Consider the following 26,093-nt stretch of genomic DNA (forward strand, 5'->3'; position numbering starts at 1 on the left):
AGGAAGGGAGAAGTGTTGGCAAAGATGTGAAGAAATTGTAACCCTCGTATGATGCTGGTGGGGATGCTCATGAATGGGATTAATGCCCTAATAAGAGAAGATCTAGAGAGATCTCTAGCCCCTTCCACCACGTGAGGACACAGTGAGGAAGTACCAGTTATGAGCCCATAAGCTAGCCCTCACCAGAGGGTGACTGTGCTGTAACTTGATCCTGGACTTTCCAGGCTCCAAACCTGTGAGCAATAAATTTCTGTTGTATATAAGTTACCAGGTCTGTGGTGTTTTGTTATAGCAGACTGAATGGATTAAGATATCTAGGAAATAAATATGGGCTTCTTCCAGTGATGATAAACTATGTTGTTGGTAAGACACAAGGGACAGTTTATATTAAAAATGGTACAGCTGTTGGGCGCCTGGGTGGCTCAGTCGGTTGAGCGTCGGACTTCTGCTCAGGTCATGATCTCATGGTTCGTGGGTTCAAGCCCCGCATCGGGCTCTGTGCTGACAGCTTAGAGCCTGGAGCCTGCTTCAGATTCTGTGTCTCCCCCTCTCTCTGTCCCTCCCATGCTCATTCTCTGTCTCTCAAAAATAAATAAACATAAAAAAAATCGTACAGCTGTTTATTCTCTAGGATCCAGAGTTGAGTTATTCATTCCAATAGGAACTAGCTGCACTTCCTACTGTAGCCAAAAAGATTTGTTTGGATACAATAAAGCTAGCTTTGTAATTTATAACACACACACGCACACATACCTCATTACTTCCTTTGGTTTTCTGGCATATCCAAGTTTGTGGTAAGAGTTTCAGTATGAGTTTTCTCTCCAGGCAGCAACGGGGCAGACATGCTTGTGCATGTGTTTGTGCTTGTGCACAAGGCATGCTTGTGCAGCCTTAAGGAACCCATTCAAAGTCACGTGAGCCAGACACTTATCCTAAGGAGACACAAATAATTGCTGCCACTCTCACAAGGAGTACTTCTGTGTTGAAGAGTTTAGAAGATGGCACCAGAGTCCCTGGAGTTGTATTCTGAAGATCTGTTCAGGAAGGTGTGTTAGCAGGCTTCACCCTCTGGGGGACTCAATGGCAGGTAAGTAGAGCAGGAGTGGCACAACAGCTTCTTCTGGGGGAAGGAGACCCTAACGCAGACTGGTGTAGAATGTACCAGAAGCTCGTTTATGTCAACCTTGTTTTAGGATCCAGCTTTACAAATAAACCTAAACAAACAAAATAACAGAAGGTGACTGCCATTGGATGGGACTTCTCCAAGTAGAAATGTATACACAAGGAAAGGGATTTAGATTCATATTTGTACCTTCCGTCTCTGGGCCTACTCTCATTTCTTAGCCATATTAAGAGTCAACTTTTGACTATCACAATACCACAGTGCCTCTCTTCCTCTCCCAGTCCTCTCTCACTTTGTCATTTCACAGTTCATTACCACTTCCATTAGAGATAGTCAGGAAAGTGGAAGGAAGTGAAATTACAACTAAGCTATTTGGAACCTTTGATATTGAAAGGTTTAGGGAGATAGGACACCTAAACCACAGCCTGGAATGGAGTTTTTAAGTTGACTGTGGATTCCAAGTGTTCAGGATCTTCCTCCTGCTTCTTTTATCCATCATTTCTGCAAATAGCTGATACTTGGGGGGTGGGGTAGGTGTGGAGGAATAGAAGACACAAAAAGCATTAACCATAAGGAAGAAAACTTAATAGATGCAACTATATTACCATGAAGAAAACCTTCTGTTCATAGAAAAAGATACATTAAAGCAAATAAAAGACAACTTACATACTGGAAAGTGAAATGTGCAGCTTACATATCCAATGGAAACATTAGTTTAATACAAAATATAGAAAGAACTCCTATAAATCAGTTAAAAAACAAACGAAAAAAGGAAAAAAAACAAAAAACCTGAACAAACAGGAATTTCACAGAATGGGAACAAATATGGTCAACAAATATATGAAGAAATGCTCATCTTCATAGGTGATAAGAAAAATAAAAAGATCACGCAGAGATAACATTTTATAACCATTTGATTGGCAAAATCCAGACGTCTAACTTTACCAACTGCAAGAGAAGATAGGGATCTCATGTATTGCTGGTGGGAGTATAATTTGGTATAGCTTTAGAAAACAAGCTGGTGTTCCCCGTGGAGCTGAACACTCCCCTACTCTACTCCTAACTATCTGCCAACCTCTTGCCCGTGTGCACCACAGAATGTTCACAGCAGCCCATTCATAGAAATCTGGGGCCCAACGTGATAAGAGGAAACAAATCCACTGTGGTTTAGTCACACAATGGAATATCATACAGCAGGAAAAATGAGGAAACTACAGGCCAACAACAGGGTGAACTTCAGCAACATGAAACTAAATGAAAAGAAAATCAACTCCCAGAAATGTACAAATAGTATGATCTCTTTTTCACAAAGTTCAAAACAAACAACTAAACTGTATATTCCTGAGGTATACACATATAATGTTGATAAAACTTAACAAAAAAATAATAAGGTGTGGACAAATATAATATTGTATGTTAATTATACTTTACTAAACCTCGGGGGGGAAAGCAGGAGGATGAGATGGGAAAGAAATTAGGTAGGGACATAATATTAAGATTCTGGTTCTTAGTTGGTGGTAGGCTTCAGGGTGTTTATTATTAAATTAAAAAATAAACACATTAGTGAATGAATAAATAAAAGATGAGTGTTTCACGTACCAATGAGCCTGTGTGTCCTAACTCAAAAATTCTGATGAACCCAAACCTGGGCATTTGAGGTCCAATAAGATAGAACAGAATAGAAGCAAGGAAAAATTAATGGATATCTACATGAACTTGTCTAAATCCGAAGCTACAGATGTAAGGCTTCAACGGCTCTTTCCTTGCGAAGGCCCTGTGAGAGCAGGGGCTGCGAGTGCTCAAGGACACAATCTGGAAGCTCTTCTGGTAAACTGTCTGTAGAGATCTCAGAGGGAAGGGACGTGCATTTCCCAGATAGCAGCAGCATGTTGGGGTTTCCTTCCCCATTTGAAATAAAAACTCAGGATTGTAATCCAATTTTACATCCTTTTGCTTAAATTTCTTAAATTGTGTAATTTCTTTACACGAGTAATGTAATTACTGTGACAGCACAGCAACTTCTACATTGTAATTTTGTACACTTTAGTGGCATAAAGTCCTGGAAATGAGTGAGAGAGTACATGACTTTGTAGTCTGGATACATTTTGATAAGTAGCTTTCTACCAGTAGTGTATAAGAATACCTTTAACTTATGTTTTGCATGACAGGGACTTGAGAATTTCTGAGCATTTGTGGATTATAAAACCAAAGCAAAGCAAAAATAAAAAACAGCCTCCAAAACCTCAAACACAAAACCCAAAATAGTCCAAACCAAACTGAACCAAACCCAAAAAAGAGATAATGATAGCTTCTTACTTGTTGCCTCTGAGTACACGGTCTTCTCATCCATACTTCGGATATTACAAGAAAGAAACAATTTCCTTCCTTCAACTTTATCAACTTGACTATTTATCACAACAACAGAACCAAGGGGGATAGGCCTGCAGAAGAAAAAAGGGAGACAAAATTAGTTTTTATCAGATTTATGTAACACTGAGATGACCAAGTGCTTGTGAAGGGTGGCAGTCTGTAATAACTGGTATCATGTGCGACCCACCACGTCAGATAAAACACCCCTTTACCTGGGATGACCCCAGCGGCTGTCCACAGCCCCTCCCTCCTGAGTGTCACTGACTTCAGGTGGCAACTGGGCACCTGGGCCTAAGCTGTTCTCGAGGTTAGATTCAGAGAGGCCACCAGGGATTCAGGCTGTCACTTCTGAAGACCCAGAGCAAAGTCTGAAGGGAGCTGAAATCCTTTAAAGAAGTGAAAATGGGACCATGGGATGGTCCTATCAGCTTCTCTCATTTTCTGTCATAATAAAACATTTTCACCCAATTCCCTTTAGAGTGACTATCACTAGAAAGACATCCAATAAAAAATTGCCGGTAACAGCTTAATGTACTAAGCCAGCGCTGTACAAGAGAACTTTCTGTGGTGATAGACGTGTTCCACCTCTGAGCTGTTAATAGAGCAGCCACAGCTACTGCGATGAGCCATGTTCATCATTTGCAATAGCCAAGTGGTGGAAAAAAACCAAATATCCACTAGTGGATGAATGGATAAACAAAATGTGGCATATACACACAATGGAATATTTAGCCTTAAGAAAGAAAAAAATCTGTCACATGCTACATCATGGACGAACCCTGAGGACATTTTGCTAAGTGAAACAAGCCAGTCATAAGAAGAGAAATACTGTATGATTCCACTTACATGAAGTAACTAAAGTAGTCAAATTTATAGAAACAGAAAGTAGAATGGTGGTTGCCAGGGGGTGTGGGGATGGGAAAATAGGGAGTTACTATTTAATGGGTATAGAGTCTCAGTTTTGTAAGACGGAAAAGTTCTTAAGATTTGTTTCACAACAATATGAATATACATCACACTACTCAAAAATGTATTTTTTTAATTTTATTTTTATCTTTTAAAAAAAATTTTTTTTTAATGTTTATTTTTGAGACAGAGAGAGACAGAGCATGAATGGGAGAGGGGCAGAGAGAGAGGGAGACACAGAATCAGAAGCAGGCTCCAGGCTCTGAGCCATCAGCCCAGAGCACGACGCGGGGCTCGAACTCACGAACCGTGAGATCGTGACCTGAGCCGAAGTCAGACGCTCAACCGACTGAGCCACCCAAGCGCCCCTAATTTTATTTTTAAATTTTATTTTTTTAAAATGTTTTATTTTTGAGAGAGAGAGAGGGAGAAAGAGAGAGAGAGAGAAACAGAGCATGAGCTGGAGAGCAGCAGAAAGAGAGGGAGACACAGAATCCTAAGCAGGCTCCAGGCTGATTTGTCAGCACAGAGCCCGACGTGGGGCTCGAACCCCCAAACCACGAGATCATGACCTGAGCTGAAGTCGGACGCTTAACTGACTGAGCCACCCAGGCACCCCTCAAAAAAGTATTTTAAAAATGTAAGGCACAAAACCTGTTCAATCTAAAATACCACTATGAACTCCTATCCTTTATTAAACATTAAATACTTTCCAGCTGTGACACAGAAATGGCCCAGCAGCAAGGTTATCCTGCCCACCATGAGAACACATCTAATATTTTCCTAGTCTTTAGCACTATTCTCCATTAAAAAGAAATCAGGAATCTTTGTAGAGCAGCTATTCCATGTCTTGACACAGACATGCCTTGTTGTTGCAAAAGTAATGATAGTAACAACGTTAAAAATAAGAAGCAGCCAACATTTACTATTTGTTATGTCACCAGATACTGTCCTAGGTGCTTTACATGAATTAGTTTATGGCTCATAATGACCCTATATAGTATATTATCAACCTCTAAGTCACCTGTCCAAGGTCACACAGCTAGTAAGTGGCAAAATGGGCATTTGAACCTGCTCCAAAGTCTGTCCTCTTAACCAGTACATTATATGTCTCTCTGGAGACAAAAGTACTTAAAAATATATCTGGATAGAAATGAAAGGACAGGAGTCCGTCTAAAGAGACTCCTAACAGGCCAAATGCAATTTAAGCACAGAAAAGAGGGTGATAATTATAACTAACTATGTTATGGAAAGCCAGGAGTCCCTAATGATTCTCAAAAGAGGGAAAAGTGAACAAAAGAATTGTAAAACTATAGCTATAATTCAAAAATAAGGATGGTTATGAGAGGATAAGTTTAACTTTTTAAGCATACAGAGAACAGTGCTGACAAGTAAGTGTTTCTTTCACACAGTATATGTCTGTCTCACATGTATTTTACTCTATGAAAGGACATTGCAGACACAGAGTAAGGGGTGTATATAGGTCAGGTTTGGAGAGGCTGCATTCAAAGAATTATGTTTACACACTCACGGCATAAACAATCTGGTAGTTTTTCTGAGTTGTACGGGAAGATCTATAAAGGATTCCTACATTCAACAAGTGCCTTAGTTGACGGTACTTACGAATCTGCATGAACTGAGGGCAGGCGAAGACTTGGACAGCCCTCATCATGCCCATCAGAGCTACTACGTTTTATGCTCCCTCAAAGTGTGTGACATGCAGGTGAGCTGACATGTGAAAACATCTATATACGTTCGGTAGATTTACATTCAGGGACAAATGCCATTTGAGACAATCTCTGTAAGAACCCTCACTAACCCTTTCCCCTACAGTCAGAGAACTGTCAGGAAGCCAAACAATTCAAGAAAATGCAGGAATTGTACCCTTAACAGAAAGGACTGATGACAGAAAATAACCAGCTAGAAGGAAGGCAAATGTCTTGCCCAGCTGGAAGAAAACTCATGTCCTTGTCTCCTGGGAGATGGAGCCTGCCAATTAAATGAGATGCATTTAATTGTAGGTAAGCCATAAACCAAAGCAGAAAAAAATACAATGAAGATACAATGGACTTGGATACCAAAAAGGAGAAGTATAGGTTACAAGAAAAAGTGTAGGTCCGCAAAGTCCTCTGACATGGTAAGGAAGTCTTGATGCCAACAGGGGCTTGGCTTCATGAACTCAGGCATGTACACCGAATGCCTTCAAAGGAAAAATCCTGACCCTCCAAGAATGTCCAGGATGACTGCCCAGAACCTACAAGTTCAGTTAACTGAAATGGTTCTGCCAGGGTCTGACACCATTACTGGATGCCTAATGAGCTTAATAAGTATACTAACCTGAGGGAAATAGAAATGTTGACATCCTAAAGAAATTAAGCTCACAATGAAAAATTTTTAATAAGTATAGGTGAAATAATAAGTTTTATGATCACTGAGATAATTGTGTTCATGGCAAAAAACCCACATTAAGGGAAAACCCCAATATTGGGCTTGTTATTTTATTTACTGAAGTATTTAGTACCATTTGATTGTTTTTTCTTTCTTTCTTCTTTCTTTCCTCCCTTCCTTCCTTCCTTCCTTCCTTCCTTCCTTCCTTCCTTCCTTCCTTCCTTCCTTCTTTCTTTCTTTCGAGGGTGGGAGAGGAGAAGAGAGGGAGAGAGAGAGAATCCCAAGCAGGCTCCGTGCTGTCAGCAGAGCCCGACGTGTAGCTCGAACTCACAAATCGTGAGATCATGACTGAGCTGAGATCAAGAGTCAGACACTTAACCAACTGAGCCACCCAGGTCCCCCTGATTATTTTATTATTTTTTTAATGTTTATTTATTTTTGAGAGATAGTGTGTATGTGCGAGCAGGGGAAGGGCAGAGAGAGAGAGAGGGAGACAGGATCCAAAGCGGTCTCCATGATGACAGCAGAGAGCCCAATGTGGGGCTCAAACTCAAAGAGCCGCAAGATCATGACCTCAGCCAAAGTTGGACACTTAACCGACTGAGCCACCCAGGTGCTCCCCCAAATTTTATTTATTTATTTTGAGAGAGAGAGAGAGAGAGAGAGAGAGAGAGTGAGCAAGCAGGGGAGGAAGGGGCAGAGAGGGAAAAAGAATCCCAAGCAGGCTCTGAGCTGTCAGCATGGACATTCAACCCACTGAGCCACCCAGGCGCCCCGCTACTGACTTTAAATGGAAGTGTTGTGTGGAACGTCCAGGGAGTCTCCTAAAAAAGGAGATGGCTCTTCTGCCCTCCCTCAATCCTGCTGTCAGGACATGTGATGACTCTTGGTGCCACTCTGTAATGTGAAAAGGTGAGCTGGAAGGAGACTGCATCTCTGGGAACCAGGGAGATTGCCATACCAGCCCAGAAAGCCTTCCTCTGGACTCCTTTATGTGATACATTTCTACCTTGTTTAAGTCATTTTTATTTTGAAGTTACTATTATGGCAGCTGAGGAGGGAGAAATTAGAGCAGCTGGCCTCCGATTCTTTCACATCTGTGTATGTGTGTGCACATGCAGGCCTGTGTATGTGTATGTGTGAGGTGGGGAGCAGACAGAAACCCTTCAGGGAAAAGGCGATAAATGACATTGTCTAGTTTTTTCAACTGGGCCTCCAGGAAACTGGCAAACTATAGCCCCACTAGCCAGCTGCCTGTTTTTGTAAATAAAGGGTTTTTTTTTTTTTTAATTTTTAAAAAAATGTTTTAGAGAGAGGGAGAGAGCGAGAGAGAGATCGCACACATTTTATTTTTTTAGATGTTTATTTATTTTGAGAGAGCATGCTTATTGAGAGAGAGAGAGAGACAGAGAGAGAGACAGAGAGACAGAGAGAATCCCAAGTAGGCTCCTGCTGTCAGCACAGAGACTGATGCAGGGCTCGATCTTACAAACTATGAGATCATGACCTGAACTGAGATCAAGAATCGGATGCCTAACCGACTGAGCCACCCAGGCGCCCCTGTAAATAGTTTTACTGGAACACAGCTATATTCATTTATGTATTTATGTATTGTCTATGGCTGTTTTTGTTTTGCAATGGTACAGTTGAGAAGTTATGTTAGAGACACTATGGACTGCAAAACAAAATATTTACAGAAAAACTTTTGCTGCCCCAGAAATTAAGTGAAAAAAGCACCTAGGAGGAAGTGCCCTTTTCTGTAGAATGCCTCACTAAGGATTACTTACATTAAGTAAACCCATAGTCTACAAGGCATGGCTTCCTGATGATGGCCACACAAACCAGACAACTCTCTGGGGTAGAAAACGGAGATGTTCTGTATCTTAAATGCCCCCCACTGTGCAAAGCAATAACCCATAAAACCTCATTTGGAGACCTCATCTACTGAATTGTTCTTAAACTCTGTTTTGCCTTGTTGCTCTTTCGTTCTTCTTATGCAAGTTTCCACACTGTTTTGTTAACTGTAGGTGTGTCGCTGTAGGAACAAAGAATTAAGGAAGACCATGCTGGGCTTTATTTCTGATGGATACCAAACTCATCCTGTTGCCTGCTCTTTTATTTCTGTGTGAAGTTATACAGCTTGGATGTTCTGTTAGGCAGTGGATCCTGGTGCTCCACTCAGATCCCCTTCAATCCTTTTCTCACCTTTGTTTTTGTTGTTTGGTTATTTTTGCCTAGAAACTGCTTTGCTCAAAAACAGAAAGCCCGAAGTGCTTGGAATTTTGGTCCCCAGGACAGCCCTCATCGTAGGACTGATGTGTGACAGAGTTCCCTCGAGGTAGGAACAATTCAGAGGCACACAGTTCACTCCAGAGCCCCTTGGATGATCAGGCTGAAGCTGCCCTTTGCAGGACTTTGACGACAGCCCAGCCTGGTTGGCTTCTTCCTTTACCCTGTTTGTTCTGTTCCTCCCACTCCTGTGCTAGTCTCCCCTAGGACCACTTTTATCATTGCACACAAATCTTTGTCTCAGGGTCTGCCACTGGGGAGCCTGACCCATGACATCTAAAAAGCAGAGAATACGCAGGAATTTACCTTTTAAAACTGATGTTGAGGCTGGCAGTCATGGCAACTCCTACGGCTACTACAGCACACATACCAAGAGTAGCATCAATCATGGTTGCAATGGCACCTCCGTGAAGGAATCTAGTTACAACAGAGAAAGAGAAAGTTCTCAAAAGGTCTAAAAACAGAGCCTCTCAGGAGAAATTATCCAAGAACATCTCCATATAATTTACTTATGAAAGGTCCACTTCGTCCATGTTCAATGAACTGAATGTCAAATAATATCCATGTCCCCAGCATTTTTGGTCATAACATAATAGCATAGTATTGGTAATACACCAGAACTTAATGGTAATCAGAGCACAATCAAGCAGAAAGCTAAATTATAATGTAATAAATTTGTTTTTATTGAACTGCACACATCACTGTTTAACAATGTAAGAAAAGTAGATAAACAGAAACAAAGAAAAATAAAAAATTGAAGGCCTATAATCCCACCATCTAGTGACAAACTGCTGTAAACATGTTAACGATACTCTCAAATTATACTCTATTGTTCTGCCCCATGAATTTGTGATTTAATAATTATAAACACCTTTCCATGTCAATAAGTATGTATCTACATTGTCACTGTAATGTCTTTAGTGTAGTCTATGGATATATGTGGATACTATAAGTTAATAATCTTTCAGATCGAGACTTCTACTGATCTATGGGATGTTATCTGTCATTCTTACCCAGGTGCTCCTTGCAGGTAGGGACCTCCTTGAAATATGCAAACTGTCCTGTCTTCAATATAATTATGGAACATTGCATATTCAAAGCCCAGGCCTTCCTCAAGGCTTCTGGGAAAGAGCTGGGCCTGTGACAGTTTTTTCTTTCATTAGCTTTGCGTCTGTAGGGAAACGAAGTGGATGGGCATATGAGAAACAGGTATAAGGAAGATGCCATGGCAGAGCTAAGTACCTGTACCTTGCAAGAACCACAGGTTAATGGAGGACTGATGACAATGTCAACTGGGTACAAAATTATAAGGGAATGGGAGTGTCCCATAGAAACAGAATATAGGATCTTTGCCCATGTGGAATTAACAGTCTAACTGGGGACACAGTAAACATAAATGAAATCAAAACCAAACACTTACACATGGCAATCAGGAAAAACAGTATATAAATGCTGAGGGTATACTAAATGAAACAGTAAATAAGATATAGACAAAAAGTCTTCCTAGAATAAGTATGGCTTAAATGGGATTTAAAGAAAATGAATAGTGTAACAGTAGGGAGGTTTTCCTTGCAGATGGGAGTTCAGCTTCAGTAAAGGAAAGTTACCATACTGAATCAAACTCAGATCCAGTTCAGCCCAATATTCTGTGTGACTAGGACTCTAAGCCCCAAAATTCAGGGTTAGAACCTTTAAAGTTCATGAAATCAAATTTGTGAGTTGTAATCAGACTTTGAGAAAACGAGCAGGGGAGGGGCAGAGAGAATCCCAAGCAGGCTCTGACACGGGGCTTGAACCCATGAACTGTGAGATCATGACCTGAGCTGAAATCAAGAGCCAGACACTTAACAGATTGAGCCACCCAGGTGCCCCTGAAAGCTGTTCTAAAGGTAGGGTGTGTTTATCCTTACACATCTATGTTAAGATTTAATTCCCCCAACTCTTAGCTTTCTTTCTTGGTTCATCATGATTTGCCACACATAACACTAAGTTTCTTTTATTACTGAATTTACATTTACCAACTTGGAAAAAGACAGATGTGAAGATTTAGGAGAAGTGGGGAGAATGGCTTTTATTTAGGCCATGAACATCCCAGGGGTGGGGAAGGTGCCTGGTCTTCTAGACTCTGTACGCTCAATAAGAGGCATACACTGCATATGCGCACACTATATGCACTCTAGGGATTTCTGAGAAAATTAAGGGAGAAAGAGTTACAAGTGAGGACCAGTATCATAGGAGATGGGAGAATTTAGTTTTGGCCTTGAACTTGTTCCTTCCTCCACACTTTAACCATACAGTGAGGAGATAAACCTCAATGATCTCTGAGATCCTTCCAGCTCTGACATTCTGGAACTTCCAGATAAGCACCAAAACCTTCTAATTTTTTACACAGGCATTCAAAATTCCTGATCTAGATTACTAAACCTTGAGGTTATCTCATAAAAAATGAGAAAAATAAAGGTGGTGAAATAAGTTTGTTAGAAATGCAGACTCTGGGGCGCCTGGGTGGCGCAGTCGGTTGAGCGTCCGACTTCAGCCAGGTCACGATCTCGCGGTCCCTGAGTTCGAGCCCCGCGTCAGGCTCTGGGCTGATGGCTCAGAGCCTGGAGCCTGTTTCCGATTCTGTGTCTCCCTCTCTCTCTGCCCCTGCCCCGTTCATGCTCTGTCTCTCTCTGTCCCAAAAGTAAATAAAAAAAAAAAAAAAAAGTTGAAAAAAAAATTAAAAAAAAAAAAAGAAATGCAGACTCTTAGACTCTACTCCTGAAATACTGAAGCAGTCTGCATTTTAACAAGACTCTCAGGTGCATCACATTCATGTTCAAATCTGAGGCACTGGCTGCTTACAACATGGGACAACAATGATGATAGCAGAGGAGTGGCATCCGGATCTCAGCTGTCAGGACAGAGGCTGCTTCAGATCCTCTGTCTCCCTCTCTCTGCCGTTCCTCCGCTAATGCTCTAAAAAATGAATAAACATTCATGAAAACAAAAAAAAGAAAAAATACCAAAACATTAATTGCTACTAAGTGCAAGTTTACCTACTTGTGGCCTCTTATTACAGAGTTAGCCAAACATATTGGAGTCTGTTAGTAAACATGTCCTGTGCCACACTGAAAAACTGCACTATGAGGAAGCATGTGCTTATAGAAATCATAAAATGTATTCATAAATTTGCTAATCTACACCATGATGGCATCACACAGTTCACAATTGCTTACTTTTTCATTTTCACTAGAAATTAAGGTTTTAATAGGTTGAGAATTCTAACATAGGGGCGCCTACGGTGACTCAGTCAGTTAAGTGTCTGACTTTGGCTCAGGTCATGATCTCATGGTTCGTGAATTCAAGCCCCATGTTGGGCTCTGTGCTGACAGCTCAGAGCCTGGAGCCTGCTTTGGATTCTGTTTCCTTCTCTCTCTGCCCTTCCCCCTCTCACACTCTGTCTCTGTCTCTCTCAAAATAAATAAACATTAAAAAATTTTTTTTTTAAATTTTAATGTCCTTAAAAATACTAGAAATAATAAGGGAAATAACTGTATGCAAAGAAAGTAGGATGTATTTTTGGTAAGAAAAGGTTATGATGTATGGAGATGGGTTTTTGTTAAGGAAACAAAAGAATAATTTTGTCAGCAAGCAGAATAACTAGTTCTTTCAGAATGATAAGAGGAGAATAAAGGGCAAACTAAGTAGATAAAGTTGGAGAGGAGAGAGGGAGAATCTTACCTTGTGTGATCAAGGTGGCTAACACTGAATGAATTTTTATAAAAGTTTTTTTAAATAAGTTTTACTTACTTACCTGCTTACTTATTTTTGAGAGAGAGGGAGACAGAGAGCGTGTGTACACAGGTGGGAGAGGAGCAGGGGAGGGGTCAGGGAGGGGAGGGTCTGAAGTGGGCTCTGCATGGACAGCAATGGGTAGCAGAGAGCCTGATGTGAGGCTTGAACTCACGAACTGAACCGTGAGGTCATGACCTGAGCTGAAGGCAGATGCTTAACCGACTGAGTTACCCGGGCGCCCCTAATATAAGTTTTAATAGAATATCAGCACAAAATTAAAATTTAACAATCTTTCATCTGTTAAAAGGACGTTTTTAAAATTTTTTTGAAGGTTTATTTATTTTTGAGAGAGAGAGAGACAGAGCATGAGCGGGGGAGGGTCAGACACAGAGGGAGACAGAATCTGAAGCAGGCTCCAGGCTCTGAGCTGTCAGCACAGAGCCTGACTCTGGCCCAAACCCACGAGCCAAGCAATAAGTTCATGTCCTGAGCCGAAGCCAGATGTTCAACTGACTGAGCCACTCAGGTGCCCCACTCCACTCTTGATAAGACATTGTGAAAAGTTTTTCTTTACCTTTTAAGTAATCTGCCCAGAAAGTAAAAATTTTTTATCTTACCAAAATAATTTCCTGTGTTTTGTGTTGTCTTTTTCAGGTCTTTGATCACTTAAGATATGGAGTCTTCTTCTCTATTAAAAGATCTAAGTTTTTGTTTTGTTTTTACAATTATGTACTTTTCTGGTTTGCCTTTGACAACTTTTAATCATCACTCTGGCTAAATGAATAAGTATTGTTCCACATTGATCTATTTGATAAGATACTCTAAAACTTTTGATATTTGACCAAACCAAACCAAAGTTTAAATCAAGTCTTTGAACTCAGACGAACTCTGGGATTTCCCAGCAGGTCCCCAGAACACCTTCTAAAGAAGAGATGTTGAACTATTTCAAGTGTATGAAATTTCTAATAATCTGTTATGTCCTGGCATAATGTTATCAGTCATAATTCTAGTTATCTTAAAATCTATGTCACAGAAATAACCACATTTCCTTGTCATTTGCATTAGAAAGAACTCTCATTAGATCTTTAACCATGGCTATTTTTTAGTCTTTTCATCATTTACAGACAGTTGTTTTATTCTGATGATTTTGTAAAAGTGCTTTGTCTTCTAAGAGATTCAAGAAAAAGACTCTGACAAGTACAGGTTTCTGATAACTTTAAGATCACACCACTGAACTGGGTAAGAATTTCCAGAACTCTAGTGGAAAATTCAATTCATAAAGCTGTCAAGATCAAGCAAAACAAGAATTAATTACATGGGACTGAATGAGTTGATGAAGATATATAGAACTGAAATATTTATCTTTCTCCTATCTGATCCCACCAGAATTGGAAACTCTTATTGAGTGTTCTTATTTTCATAGTAATCTATTTATTTGGAGATAATCTGTTCCTTATAATAGACACAGATAAGACCAAACAGTTTCAAGGATTAAGGCTGACTTTATGGAGTCAATAAAACCTCCTTCAGAAAACTGCCTGGTATTTTGCTTGCTGGGTTCCTAGCATTACAGGTGGGTAAAGATGGTCGCTTCCTGGCAGCCTGAGGAACTGCAGAATATTTGGGGGACCCTGAAAGAAGAAGAATCCACTCAGATTCATATGTATTATAGGCAAAGACAGTGAGTGGCTTTTAAAAGTCCAATCTGGGATTCCTTATTAAAAGTAAACACTCCAAAAAAACCTATGTGGCCAATCACAATTCTTACAGCACCTGTGTAAATAATCAGGTCATATTTAATGAGACTAGATTTATTTTGCAATCAAACTAGTCTTACTGTGATTATTTCTGATACAAATGGGTGACTGTAGGGGCGTTAAGTGTCCGACTTCAGCTCAGGTCATGGTCTCGTGGTTCATGGGTTCTGCCCCCACCTCCCGTCGGACTCTGTGCTGACAGCTCAAAGCTTGGAGCCTGCTTCAGATTCTGTGTCTCCCTCTCTCTCTGCCCCTCCCCAACTTGCACTCTGTCTCTTTCAAAATAAATAAACTTTAAAACAAACAAACAAACAAACAAAAACCAAATGAGTGATTGTAGAGAGAAAAAGTATACTTCCATACCACACTTTTGCGGATATCAGGTCCCAGTGCTATTAACTGTCTTTGCGGTTCTGTTATCTGCAAATTTACTTGGATTCTAAATTCTTCTAGTTTCCTCAAATATCCAATTCCGACCCTCCAAACTAATGTTTCTAATTTTCTCCCACCCTTCTGACTTGGAATCACTAAGAACAAAACTACTTTTCCTGAAGCCCTGCAAACTGCAGCTGAACTGCTTTGATAGAAACTTCACAGAAATCACAATGGCTCACCTGTGGATAGTGCTTTGCCTGTTGCAGTTTGGCTGCTCAGAGGGTTCATACCTGATGACATCACCAGAGATAGTCAAACTGCAAACCAGGAGAATGAGACTGCTGAAGGACTTTCAACCACCTCAACCTTCCTAATTGATTAAGTTCTCTTTCCAGCTTATCTTTGAACTCAGGCAAAAAGCCCTCTGGGCAAAGTATCCCATGATGGGAACCAAAACTATCCCCTCAAGCAATAAGGACTGCCCTGAGGCAGCCAGAACCCCCCCCCCCCCCATCTGTGATTGACCCCAAGATAATGACATCTGACCTTTACTGCCCACAGGCATGTACCTGAAGGTTCAGAAGAGAAGTTGACCAACATAAAGCCATTTTGAGTTTTAGGTTGACTCTTAAAAGTTAGCAGGTCATAAAAAAAGTTATAGCCCATTGACAAGTACTTGAGACAGGCAGAGTGACCTTCCTCAAGAAGCTTAGCTGCCTTGATGTTAATTAATACTTCGCTAGAGGCAACAGGCAACCTTAGCTTGACATTAGTCTGACCTCCAGGGTCCTGTAAAAGTTCCTTAGGAAATTTCCTTTCTCTCCGCTTCCCCCCTGTCCCCCAAGATATATGTTAGCAATCATCCTCCAAGCATATGACCCCCTGATATACATCTGAAGGGTCTCATGACAGAGTTTTTATTAGACAGTAATAAATGACCTTCCCCTAACAGCAGCTAGCCCCTCAAGGTCTTGGAAACCTTGCTTCCAAATTCCTTAGAGATTTACTGCTATCCCTAACCCCTTCCTAACTTGAAAGTATACAATCAGCCATTCCTCGAAACCCTAATGAAGCTCTTTCTGCCCATGGGTCCGGCCCTGTGCTTTAATAAAACCACCCTTTTTGGGGGCACCTGTGTGGCTCAATGAGTTAAGTGTCCAACTTTGGCTCAGGTCATGATCTCACTGGAGCCTGCTTTGGATTCTGTATCTCCCTCTGTCTCTCTGCCCCTCCCCAGCTTGTGCTCTCTCTCAAAAATAAATAAATTTTTTTTAAAAATTAAAAATAAAATAAAATAAAACCACCCTTTTTGCACCAAAGATGCCTTAAGAATTCTTTCTTGACTGTTCACTCCTGAACCCCAACATTTTCACATCAGTAACCAGTGCCTTCTGTTCTGTTTTATACTGACACTTAAATATTCTTTATGAGAGAGTGGCTGTTCCTACCAGGAAAATAGATTTTGATGTCTTCAGTCCTTTGAGTAAATTTACTTTTATATGAAGGCAAACGTTTCCAAGAGCCGTCTTCACTTTTTTTCATGAACTGGTCAAAGAGAAGTCTCATGTCCTCGTTCCAACTGGGGTTGGGGAGAGAAAGGTCCATATGAATGACCTCAGAAGAAAATGACCTCTAAAAAAGAGAGAGGAGAAAATGAAATACAATGGAAGGTGCACTCTATTTCATAACATATTGTATTTTCTGAGGCTATAACTTGCTGCTTCTCCTCTTCCCAGAAAACTGTCATTTTAAAGTGAAATCATATTTCAAGTATCACTTGGTCCAACCTCCTTGAGAGGAGGTGACTGAGGGTGAATGATGTGCTCAATATCACCCAATTACCTACTAGCAGAGCAGCATTATTCCCAGGTCTGTGGATTCCTTTTTTTTAAAAAAAACCTTAAGCACAAGTGAGCCAGGAACTGGAGATAAAGTGATGAAGGACACACATCCTCCATGTAAAAAGTGTCATCAGTAGGGTATGCAGGGAGCCAGAGCACAGGAAAAGCGTTTATCTCAGATGGGCTGGGGGGGGGGGGCATGGTTCAGGGACTTGAATCTTGATTAGACAAACAGAAATTAGCAAACTAGAAAGGGTATTGTAGGCAAGGGAAAACTGTATGCAAAATCAAGGAGGCATGACATAGTTTTGAGGGGCCTTAGGACAACCATATGAAGTAGGTACTAATTATTATCCCCATTTTACAGATGATGAAACTAAGGCCTAAAAGAAGCCTGGCTTTGTTTCAGTGCAAGGGGAGGAGCATGGCTACAGAAACGTGTGGGGAATAAGCTTAGAAATTCCCTGGACTTATACCAATGCATTAACAAGGCATAAAGAAGTACAAAGCCAAAGGATGCTTGGGTAAATAAGACTAGGACCCCAAGAGAGACAGGGGAGTGCAAAGGCACCCAGACTAGGCCCCCAATACAAAGGTATATGAGGTAAGCAAGACTAGGTGTTCAGGGCAAAAATGTCCCCCAATTTAGTACTATAGCAGAAAGCTGCTTTCACAGGAGGAAAGGACCAAGCTAGGTAAACAGGTAAATTGGGCTATAGACCACTATGCTGTAGGTGAAGCTGCCCAGAGCGGAGATGATTAACAAAAGAAAGGTGCCTTGTTAACTCTGAGGTCACTTGTCCTACCTGTCTCATCCCCTAGGCTAGCTAATGCTGGAAGCCCAGCTATCCTAGCCTGACGGCAAGGCCCTTGCTGTGGATGGATTGGGACTGTAAGGCAGCCCACAGACAGTGAAGCTTCTTGTACTCCCACTTTTAGGTAATTTGGCCTTAATAAAAGTACCTGGGGTATTGTCTGTGGGGGAATTGCCCTCAACAGGCCCCCTGGGAAAAGAACTATTAGAAAAGAAAAATAGGTTCCTCAAGGAAATTGTGCGGCCCCACATTTAGCCCTTGCTACTCCTTGTGAAGACTCCTCTACCTAAAGGAAGAATAGCCTCATACATTTGCCAGCATAGGGACATATGAATTTAAAAGCCCCACTCCAGGGGCGCCTGGGTGGCGCAGTCAGTTAAGCGTCTGACTTCAGCCAGGTCACGATCTCACGGTCTGGGAGTTCGAGCCCCGCGTCAGGCTCCGGGCTGATGGCTCAGAGCCTGGAGCCTGTTTCCGATTCTGTGTCTCCCTCTCTCTCTGCCCCTCCCCCGTTCATGCCTCTGTCTCTCTCTGTCCCAAAAATAAATAAACGTTGAAAAAAAAATAATAATAAAAAAAAAATAAAAGCCCCACTCCAGCAACTAAGGAGTGTATCTGCGGGCACAAGTTACTCTAACCCCTAGGCCCACTTGGCCCCCAGGAGGCATTTCAGATGATGATTGAACCTAGTCGGTTAAAGTACAGAATGGTTCATTAGTTCCTAGGTACACTCTCCCTCTGAGAATGTATAAGGCGTGGGTTCCTAAGGTCCTTTTGGCCCCCTCCTGGCACCTTGGACCAAGGCAAACACTTTTGTTCCTCAAACCACAAAAGGTTCAGGGAAACAACTAAGAGGTCATGTCCCTGTAACTCTTCCACTTGAGGTGTTGAGAGATAGATGACCTTTCGTGAAAACAGCAAAGCAAATGCTTTACAGATTATAGATAAATGTAGATACATAATGAAAATAATGTAAGAAATTAATCAATAAGCAAAGGGCAGGAGGGAACATTATGAGAAAATAACCATGTTATTTCTTAAAGGTTGATTAGACATAGGAACATTTTTAGAATTAGGTAATGTTAGAAAAACATAGATGACGTATGCTACAAGGAAATCACTAGCAAATATAATGCTATGTTTGCCACAATAAATCAGCCAGTTCAACACACTGCTGTTGTTTGTGTCCATTATTTTTGTTTTTTTATTTTAGTTTTATTTTCACTTTTTCGCCGATGCCGTTCATCCTTCGGGAATCCCTGGACCTGCTGGAGCTGGACTCCAGCAAGCTAAGATAAACAGAGGTGGTGCCTCATGTCCACTGTAAACAACCTTCTGCCTGGCGTCAGGATTTTGTTTTGTATTAACCCAAACCCCTAACCCCAAATACCTTCAAGACCCCCTTTCCCTCACGTCCTCCAGTTAATGTTCAGTTTCATTGTTTCTTTGTGCATGTCCATCACCATGTTTGTAAGCCTTCTGATCCTAATAAAAATGGGGCAAGGACCCTTATTTGGGGCTCTTGTCTTTTCCCGGACATTAGCCATCTCTCACATTTTAATCCTGTGTCCTGCTCACTTGCTAGACAAGAGAGAACTTTAGCCTTAGAGTCTACGACAGAAACAGGCTTGGCTGTGAGAAACTTCCACACTAAGCTAGTTGGCCTGAACTGATCTGTATCTGCAGTACTCCAAAATGACAAGATGTGATCTGGTCATCATATGAAAGATAGTGGGAAGGACCAAGACTGGATCTGAGGACCCTGCGTGGAGGATTTTAGAGGTAACCCAAGTGAAAAATTATGAATGCATGAAGCAGAACTTGGTGGTCATTTTGATAAGGAGAAAGGGAAGAGGAAAAACACAAGCACCCACCCCCAGTTTCTGAATTGTGCAACACAGTGAGTGACAGAAACAATTACCAAGAAAGAGATATAAAGAGGAGGAGGAGGTTGGGGGGACAGGTGCTTGGGTTCATAGTAACCACAGCTTCCACCCATGCTATTTCTCTGCAGCACTGAGCAACACTAACACTGCTGTGCCCAGGAAGCAAGTGGAATGGTGCAGAGGCCCTGGAAGGGGACAAAGTGTGACTTAACTAAGAGGAGCAGGACAAAGCAAAGGCACCAGAAAGGAAAATTGGTTCTTTTGACTTTGGCAGAAATCTTGGAACATTTAAGATCACAGAAGCTATCAGCTCTGTGGCATTAGACTTCCAGCCACCTATGTCAATTCAGATTGAATGGATCTACAACACTAGGACAACACCCTGAAACCAAAACAGCAAGGCTGTGCTAATGTCAGGAGAAGCAGCCGACCAGACTTCTGCTGACACCTAACTGGCTCTCATCCTGGCCGGATGGGGACACTATAGGTGGCCTGTCTCAAAAACTCTACAGAATTAAAAACGTCTTGGCTGAACAGAAAAAGCATCAACTTCACAGAGGAAATGTGAGCAGGATCAGACTGCTCCACTCCCTGGCCCAAGATTTGTACCTTTATTTTTTCCTTATGGCTTTGAATTCACTCATCTTTAGAACCCAGCTCAGAAAATTTGGGAAAGAAAAAACAATTTTAAAAAATCCACCCATTACCTATTATCTATCTTAAGAAAAACAATGTTAAAATTTTGATGTCTCTCTACCAACTTTTGTTAAATGTAATCTTTCTTAATAAACTTGTAATTTCAGTAAGAGATTTTTTTTTCTGCCTCACCACTTAAAAGTATTTAGTGCCCACTTTCTCATGTCCTTAATCTCAACTATCACCATTTTCAACAGCAGAAAATAGTCCTTTAAACTAATTAACTTAGCCATTTAAAGTGTTACCAGGGGCACCTGGGTGGCTCACTTGGTTAAGCATCTGACTTTGGTTCGGCTCAGGTCATGATCTCGTTGGACTCTGTGCTGACAGCTTGGAGCCTGCTTCAGATTCTGTATGTGTGTCTCTCTCTGACCCTTCCCTGCTCACACTCTCTCTTTCTCAAAAATAAACAAACATTAAAAACATTTAAAAACAAACAAAAATAAAACTGTTTCCAATTTTTTGCTGCTTTAAATGAAAATGTTCATTAGAACATTATGAAAATAGCTTTTTCTCTATTTTGGGTTATTTCCTTAGAATCCAGTCTCAATCACATGGCTTTTAAAGTACATGAATTCTGGGGGCATCTGGGTGGCTCAATTGGTTGGTTAAGCAACCAACTCTTGATTTTGGCTCAGGACATGATCTCAAGGTTCATTAGTTCTTGCCCCATGTTGGGCTCTGTGCTGACAGGACAGGGCCTGCTTGAGATTCTCTTTCTCCTTTTTCTGTCCCTCCCCTGCTTGCAAGGGCGCGCACACACACACACACACACACACTCTCTCTCTCTCAAAAAAAATTAAAGCACATGAATTCTGGAAATAACTAACAGATACAAGTAATCACAGATAAAATATGTACTGACCAACATATATCAGTTGAAAGGTAGAATAGAATGTGTAGGATTTGGCCCATCCCTAGGTCTCATCTTAAACAGGCAACTGTAGGATGGACCAGTCCCAGCATTCTTTTAAGGACCAGGGTGATAGAGATAACTCAAGAATGACTCCGTTGGCTGTGGGCTCTCCTACCTGATTTCAACTTTGAAAGTGTGGGATTCAACTAAATGCAGTGACTTTTTAAAATCTGTATACACTTGGCTCTATGCCAGCAACTGGTTAAGACAAAGAGAGAAGACTTAGGCTCTGCCCTCAAGTGCTTGCAGCCTCGGATGTGAAAAATACCCTAACAGAGGTACATACAGACATAGGAGGGACACTCAGGGAAAACTTCAAAAAGATGAGGACTGATGGAGTGATTTCTAAAGGATACAAAGTTCACTAAGGAGAGAAGGGGAATGTTGCACCAAGCAAAGGTGTAGAGAGATGACACAACCGTGTGACACCTTGGGGGCACTGCCAGGATTTCAGTCTTCATGGATGTAAGGTGCAAAGAGAATAGCAGCCAGATGTGGACTGCAAGGTGGAAGATGAAACACATCACAGAGGCTCTTTGGCCTTAACACAGGGCTTAGATTTCACCTGCTAGGTCAATGTTTCCAAAGGCCAAAATGAAAGATGATTTTAGGTGGCACAAGGACAACGACTTATGTATTTTTAAATGCATATTATCAAAGGACATAAAACATCACACTTGTGACTTCATAAGTTATTCCTCAGGATAAAGCTCATTAAAGAAAGGTAGTCTTTATGGGAATGCAAGCTGGTGCAGCCACTCTGAAAAACAGTATGGAGGTTCTTCAAAAAACTAAAAATAGAACTACCCTACGACCCAGCAATTGCACTACTAGGCGTTTACCCATAGGATACAGGTGTGCTGTTTTGAAGGGACACATACACCCCCATGTTTATTTATAGCAGCACTATCAACAATAGCCAAAGCATGCAAAGAGCCCAAATGTCCATCGATAGATGAATGCATAAAGAAGATGTGGTATACATGTGGTATACATGTACAATGGAGTATTACCTGGCAATCAAAAAGAATGAAATCTTGCCATTTGCAACTACGTGGATGGAACTGGAGGATATTATGCTAGGTGAAATTAATCAGAGAAAGACAAAAATCATATGACTTCACTCATATGAGGACTTTAAGAGACAAAACAGATGAACATGAGGGAAGGGAAACAAAAATAATATAAAAACAGGGAGGGGGACAAAACATAAGAGACTCATAAATATGGAGAACAAACTGAGGGTTGCTGGAGGGGTTGTGGGAGGGGGGATGGGCTAAATGGGTAAGGGCACTAAGGAACCTACTCCTGAAATCATTGTTGCACTACATGCTAATTTGGATGTAAAATAAAAAATAAATAAGAAAAAGAAAAGAAAGGTAGTCTTTAAAAAATCATGAAGGTGGCATTTGAATGATAAAACACTTTTTTCCACTATGGGGAGCCTTACAAAGTTTTAAGCAAAGCAGTAACATGAATTTAGGTTTCAAAAACCTCTCTCTGTTGTAAAGGATGAATTCCAAGGTGAGAAGAACGGCCCGGAAAGCAGTTAAAAGACTGACGCCAAGATCCAGGTGAGATATGATTAGAAGTTGAACTAGGTGGAGAGAAATGAAAAAAAAAAAAAAAGATTTAAAAGATACTGGGAACAAGGAACGTGGAAAGAGACTGAGCATGGGGAAAGAGAAGTAGGAGAGCCTTGGATGATGCAATCTGCTTTGCAGATTAGGGTGGGAAGAAGAAAGGAGGTTTTTGTTAGTGTTTGTGTGTGTGTTAGGAGGGGGAAGTGTAGAAGTGGATCTATTAATTTTAGTTACAGGCATGTTGAGTTTAGGTCCTCAGATGAACAGTGTGATGTGAGAAATAAAAACAATGAAAGCTTCAGTTCAAGGGGGTGAAAACTAAGAGATACCTGATGTAAAGTCACTTGTAAATTTTCAGCACAGACTGTATACATGAGGGATAAATGTTAGGGACAAACATTACCTTTTGTAGCCCTTGGAAGAGGAAAAGTCTTACTTGATCTATGGTAATATATTTTTCAGGTGGGGCTTGTTACCTGAAGTTATGACTTTTTTTTAAAAGTAATCTCTACACCCAACATAGAGCTAGAGTTCACCACCCAAGATCAAGAGTTGCATGCTCTACTGATTGAGCCAGCCTTGTGCCCCAAGTTATGACTTCTTTTTAATATGTCTCCTTTTAAGATTCAGTTACTGAACAGAAAGAAAAGACTCACAAAGCCTATAAATACTACTATTAAATATTCTCAACACAGATTACAAGGCACCGACTAATTAAAGAAAGGAATTTATCTTTGTTGTTGTGAGAGGGGCACTGGACATTATCTTTTCCCAAGTGAAAGATGGTATTGGGTTAATACCCAATCTGCACATTATTCCTTTTTTTTGTTTGTTTGTTAATTTGAGAGAGAGTGAGAGAGTGCACATGAACAGGGGAGACAGGCAGAGGGAGAGACAGAGAATCCTAAGCAGGCTTCATGCCCAGCATGGGGCCCTATGAAGAGCTTGATACCACACCCTGGGATCATTACCTGAGCAAAAATCAAGAGTCCCACACTCAACCACTGAGCCACCCAGGCACCTTCGCCCACGTTATTCTTTAAAAGGTACAAGAAAGAGCTCAATACAGAGCTGTTCCCTCCTCTATGTTCCTTTAGTACTTCATTTTAGCATACAGTACATTTTTAAAAAATGTTTTATTTATTTTTGGGAGAGAGCTCATAAAGAGAGCTGCGAGCAGCGGCGGGGCAGAGAGAGAGGGAGACAGAGGACCCCAAGCGGGCTCCCCGATGACAGCAGTGAGCCCCACTTGGGGCTTGAACTCACAAACCGTTAGATCATGACCTGAGCTGAACAGAGGCTCAACCTACTGAGCCACCCAGTTGCGCCAGTACATTTTTTTTTTTTTAAATTTTACAATCTCATCTTTTTCTCCCAAACTCAACTGAGAGAGTTTTACTTGTCATAAAGACATCATCAGAGACTAATGCCTTGCATATTGTTGGGGCTTAATTAATATTGACTATGTCAGTGAAGCAAAACATAGGAACACCAGAACAAGCAATATTACCTCATTTTAATCTTACAACAACCTCACCAAAAGTGACAAACTGGTTTGAGGATACAATTTTCCGTCAAGCAGAGACGATTAGGATGAACCTCTAGGGAGAGACACTGCTCTTCTTGCGACCCTACAATGTGACGGTCAAGAGCCGGAGTGCTAAGTCAGACTCCAGCTCCACCAGGCGCCTGCTGTGACCTTGCCCGAACCATGACCCCTTCTTTATTGGTCATCAGTAGCAGCGGGATTTCCCGACCTAATGACCAGAATCCAGCATACAGCACGCTGCTTCATACCGGAGTCCCCTCCCTGTCCCTCTCCGTCTTTGAACCTCAGGACTTTAAGTAAGCGACCCCTGCTAAAAATAAAACCGACGCCTCTGGGGCTGACGTTAGCGTTTACTCTACGGTCAGCGGGCTGATCAATAGTCCGGCGCAGTCGTCCTCACCGGGTCACCCCTGACGCAGCCTGGCTTGGCCGCCCGCTCCCGCCGCCCGGCTCCGGGATTCACCCGCGGCGACCACGGGTCCTTCGCCGGCAGAGGCGCGACTCCGGGCGGGCCGCGCAGAACCGCAAGCGTGCGCAGTCGTGAGACGCAGCTCCGCAGCATGGCTCCGACAGCGACCAAGGCTCCGGTCCGGATTAGTGCTGGGCCCCCTGCACGCCAGCTCCTCCCCATTCACCGAAGGGGCAAGTGACCCCGGCGCGCGCCTTGAGGCGGGCGGGGCAGCGGCCTTTGATCTCGTTAGACTCTGCGCCCCTACGGGGGCAGCCAGCCTTAACCACTTCCCCGCCCGCCAGAGCGCTGGGGCGCAGAGGAGCTAGGCCGGCCTCCCGCTCTAGGCCCGGGAGGCGGGGAGAACGGGCGGCCCCGCCCCACCCCGCCCCTCCTCCACCGCGGTTGCCGCCCATTCCGCTGCAGCTTCCGCGCCCTCCGGCTTCTCGCTTTGGCACTTTGCGCAATCGTGTTCCCAAGCAGCCTCCTCCTAAGAAGACTTAAGACTCTTGGCAGGTAGGAGCGCACACGAGAAGTTGTAGGAATAAGGGCTCGTAGGCCACAGACACGTACCTGGGATCGGGTTGGTACTGATTTGTAGAGAGCCTTCCGGCTGCTAAAAGGGCATTTATACGTTTAAAATGCTCCTTTTCTGCCTCTTCCGCTGCCCCTCGTCCCGCGCCCCTTAAATCCCGGGGCAGAACTAAAAGTTGAAGTCAGGCTGTTTTCAAATGGAGGAACTCGTAGGATGTGTTCGTCGCTAGCTTTGGGAACAGACCTGAGCTCAAACCCTTTCCCACCTGACACCATGTATGGACTCTTCAGTTGCACCTGGCCTCTGTTTCGTCATCTGTTTGTTGCGCGTACTGAAAAAAGTGCACCGAAGAACTTTCTCTTTCATTGGGAGTCAAGAAGTTAGAAGTTACCTGGAGTTACCTTGTACTTTCCTTAGGAAACTGCACCGGGCCAGTGGTGTGCTGGCGCTGGCTCATGGGACCAGACTTAAAAATTCAGAGTTTGGCTAGACGATCCTTAAATACTGCCATTATCAAAACTTAAGTTATGTCGCCTTACAATTAAGTAATTAAAAAAAATTTTTTTAATGTATATTTATTTTTGAGAGGGAGAGACACAGAGTGCAGGCAGGGGAGGGGCCAAGAGAGAGGGAGACCCAGAATCCAAAGCAGGCTCCGGGCTCTAAGCTGTCGGCACAGAGCCTGATTCAGGACTCAAACTCAGGAACTGCGAGATCATAACCTGAGCTGAAGTCAGATGCTCAACCAACTGAGCCACCCAGGCACTCCACTAAATAAATTATTTTTTAAACGAAGGTGTTCGGTACTGAAAACTGTAACTTCCTAATTATTTTACTAC

The 26,093-nt window shown here is 42.1% G+C and overlaps 1 protein-coding gene across 1 annotated transcript; it reads right to left on the minus strand.

Moving 5' to 3' along the window:
• Positions 1-603: 603 nt before the first annotated feature.
• THEM4 (thioesterase superfamily member 4) lies at positions 604-25,147 on the minus strand. Its single transcript, XM_043576346.1, is given in 7 exon segments — positions 604-1,214; positions 3,440-3,564; positions 9,383-9,493; positions 10,090-10,226; positions 10,228-10,247; positions 16,434-16,617; positions 24,672-25,147. Coding segments are annotated over 7 exon segments (849 nt in total). The 5' UTR covers positions 24,903-25,147; the 3' UTR covers positions 604-1,173.
• Between the last annotated feature and the right edge of the window lie 946 nt (positions 25,148-26,093).

The sequence above is a fragment of the Prionailurus bengalensis genome, chromosome C1 (assembly GCF_016509475.1).
Source record: "Prionailurus bengalensis isolate Pbe53 chromosome C1, Fcat_Pben_1.1_paternal_pri, whole genome shotgun sequence".
Lineage (NCBI taxonomy): Eukaryota > Metazoa > Chordata > Mammalia > Carnivora > Felidae > Prionailurus > Prionailurus bengalensis.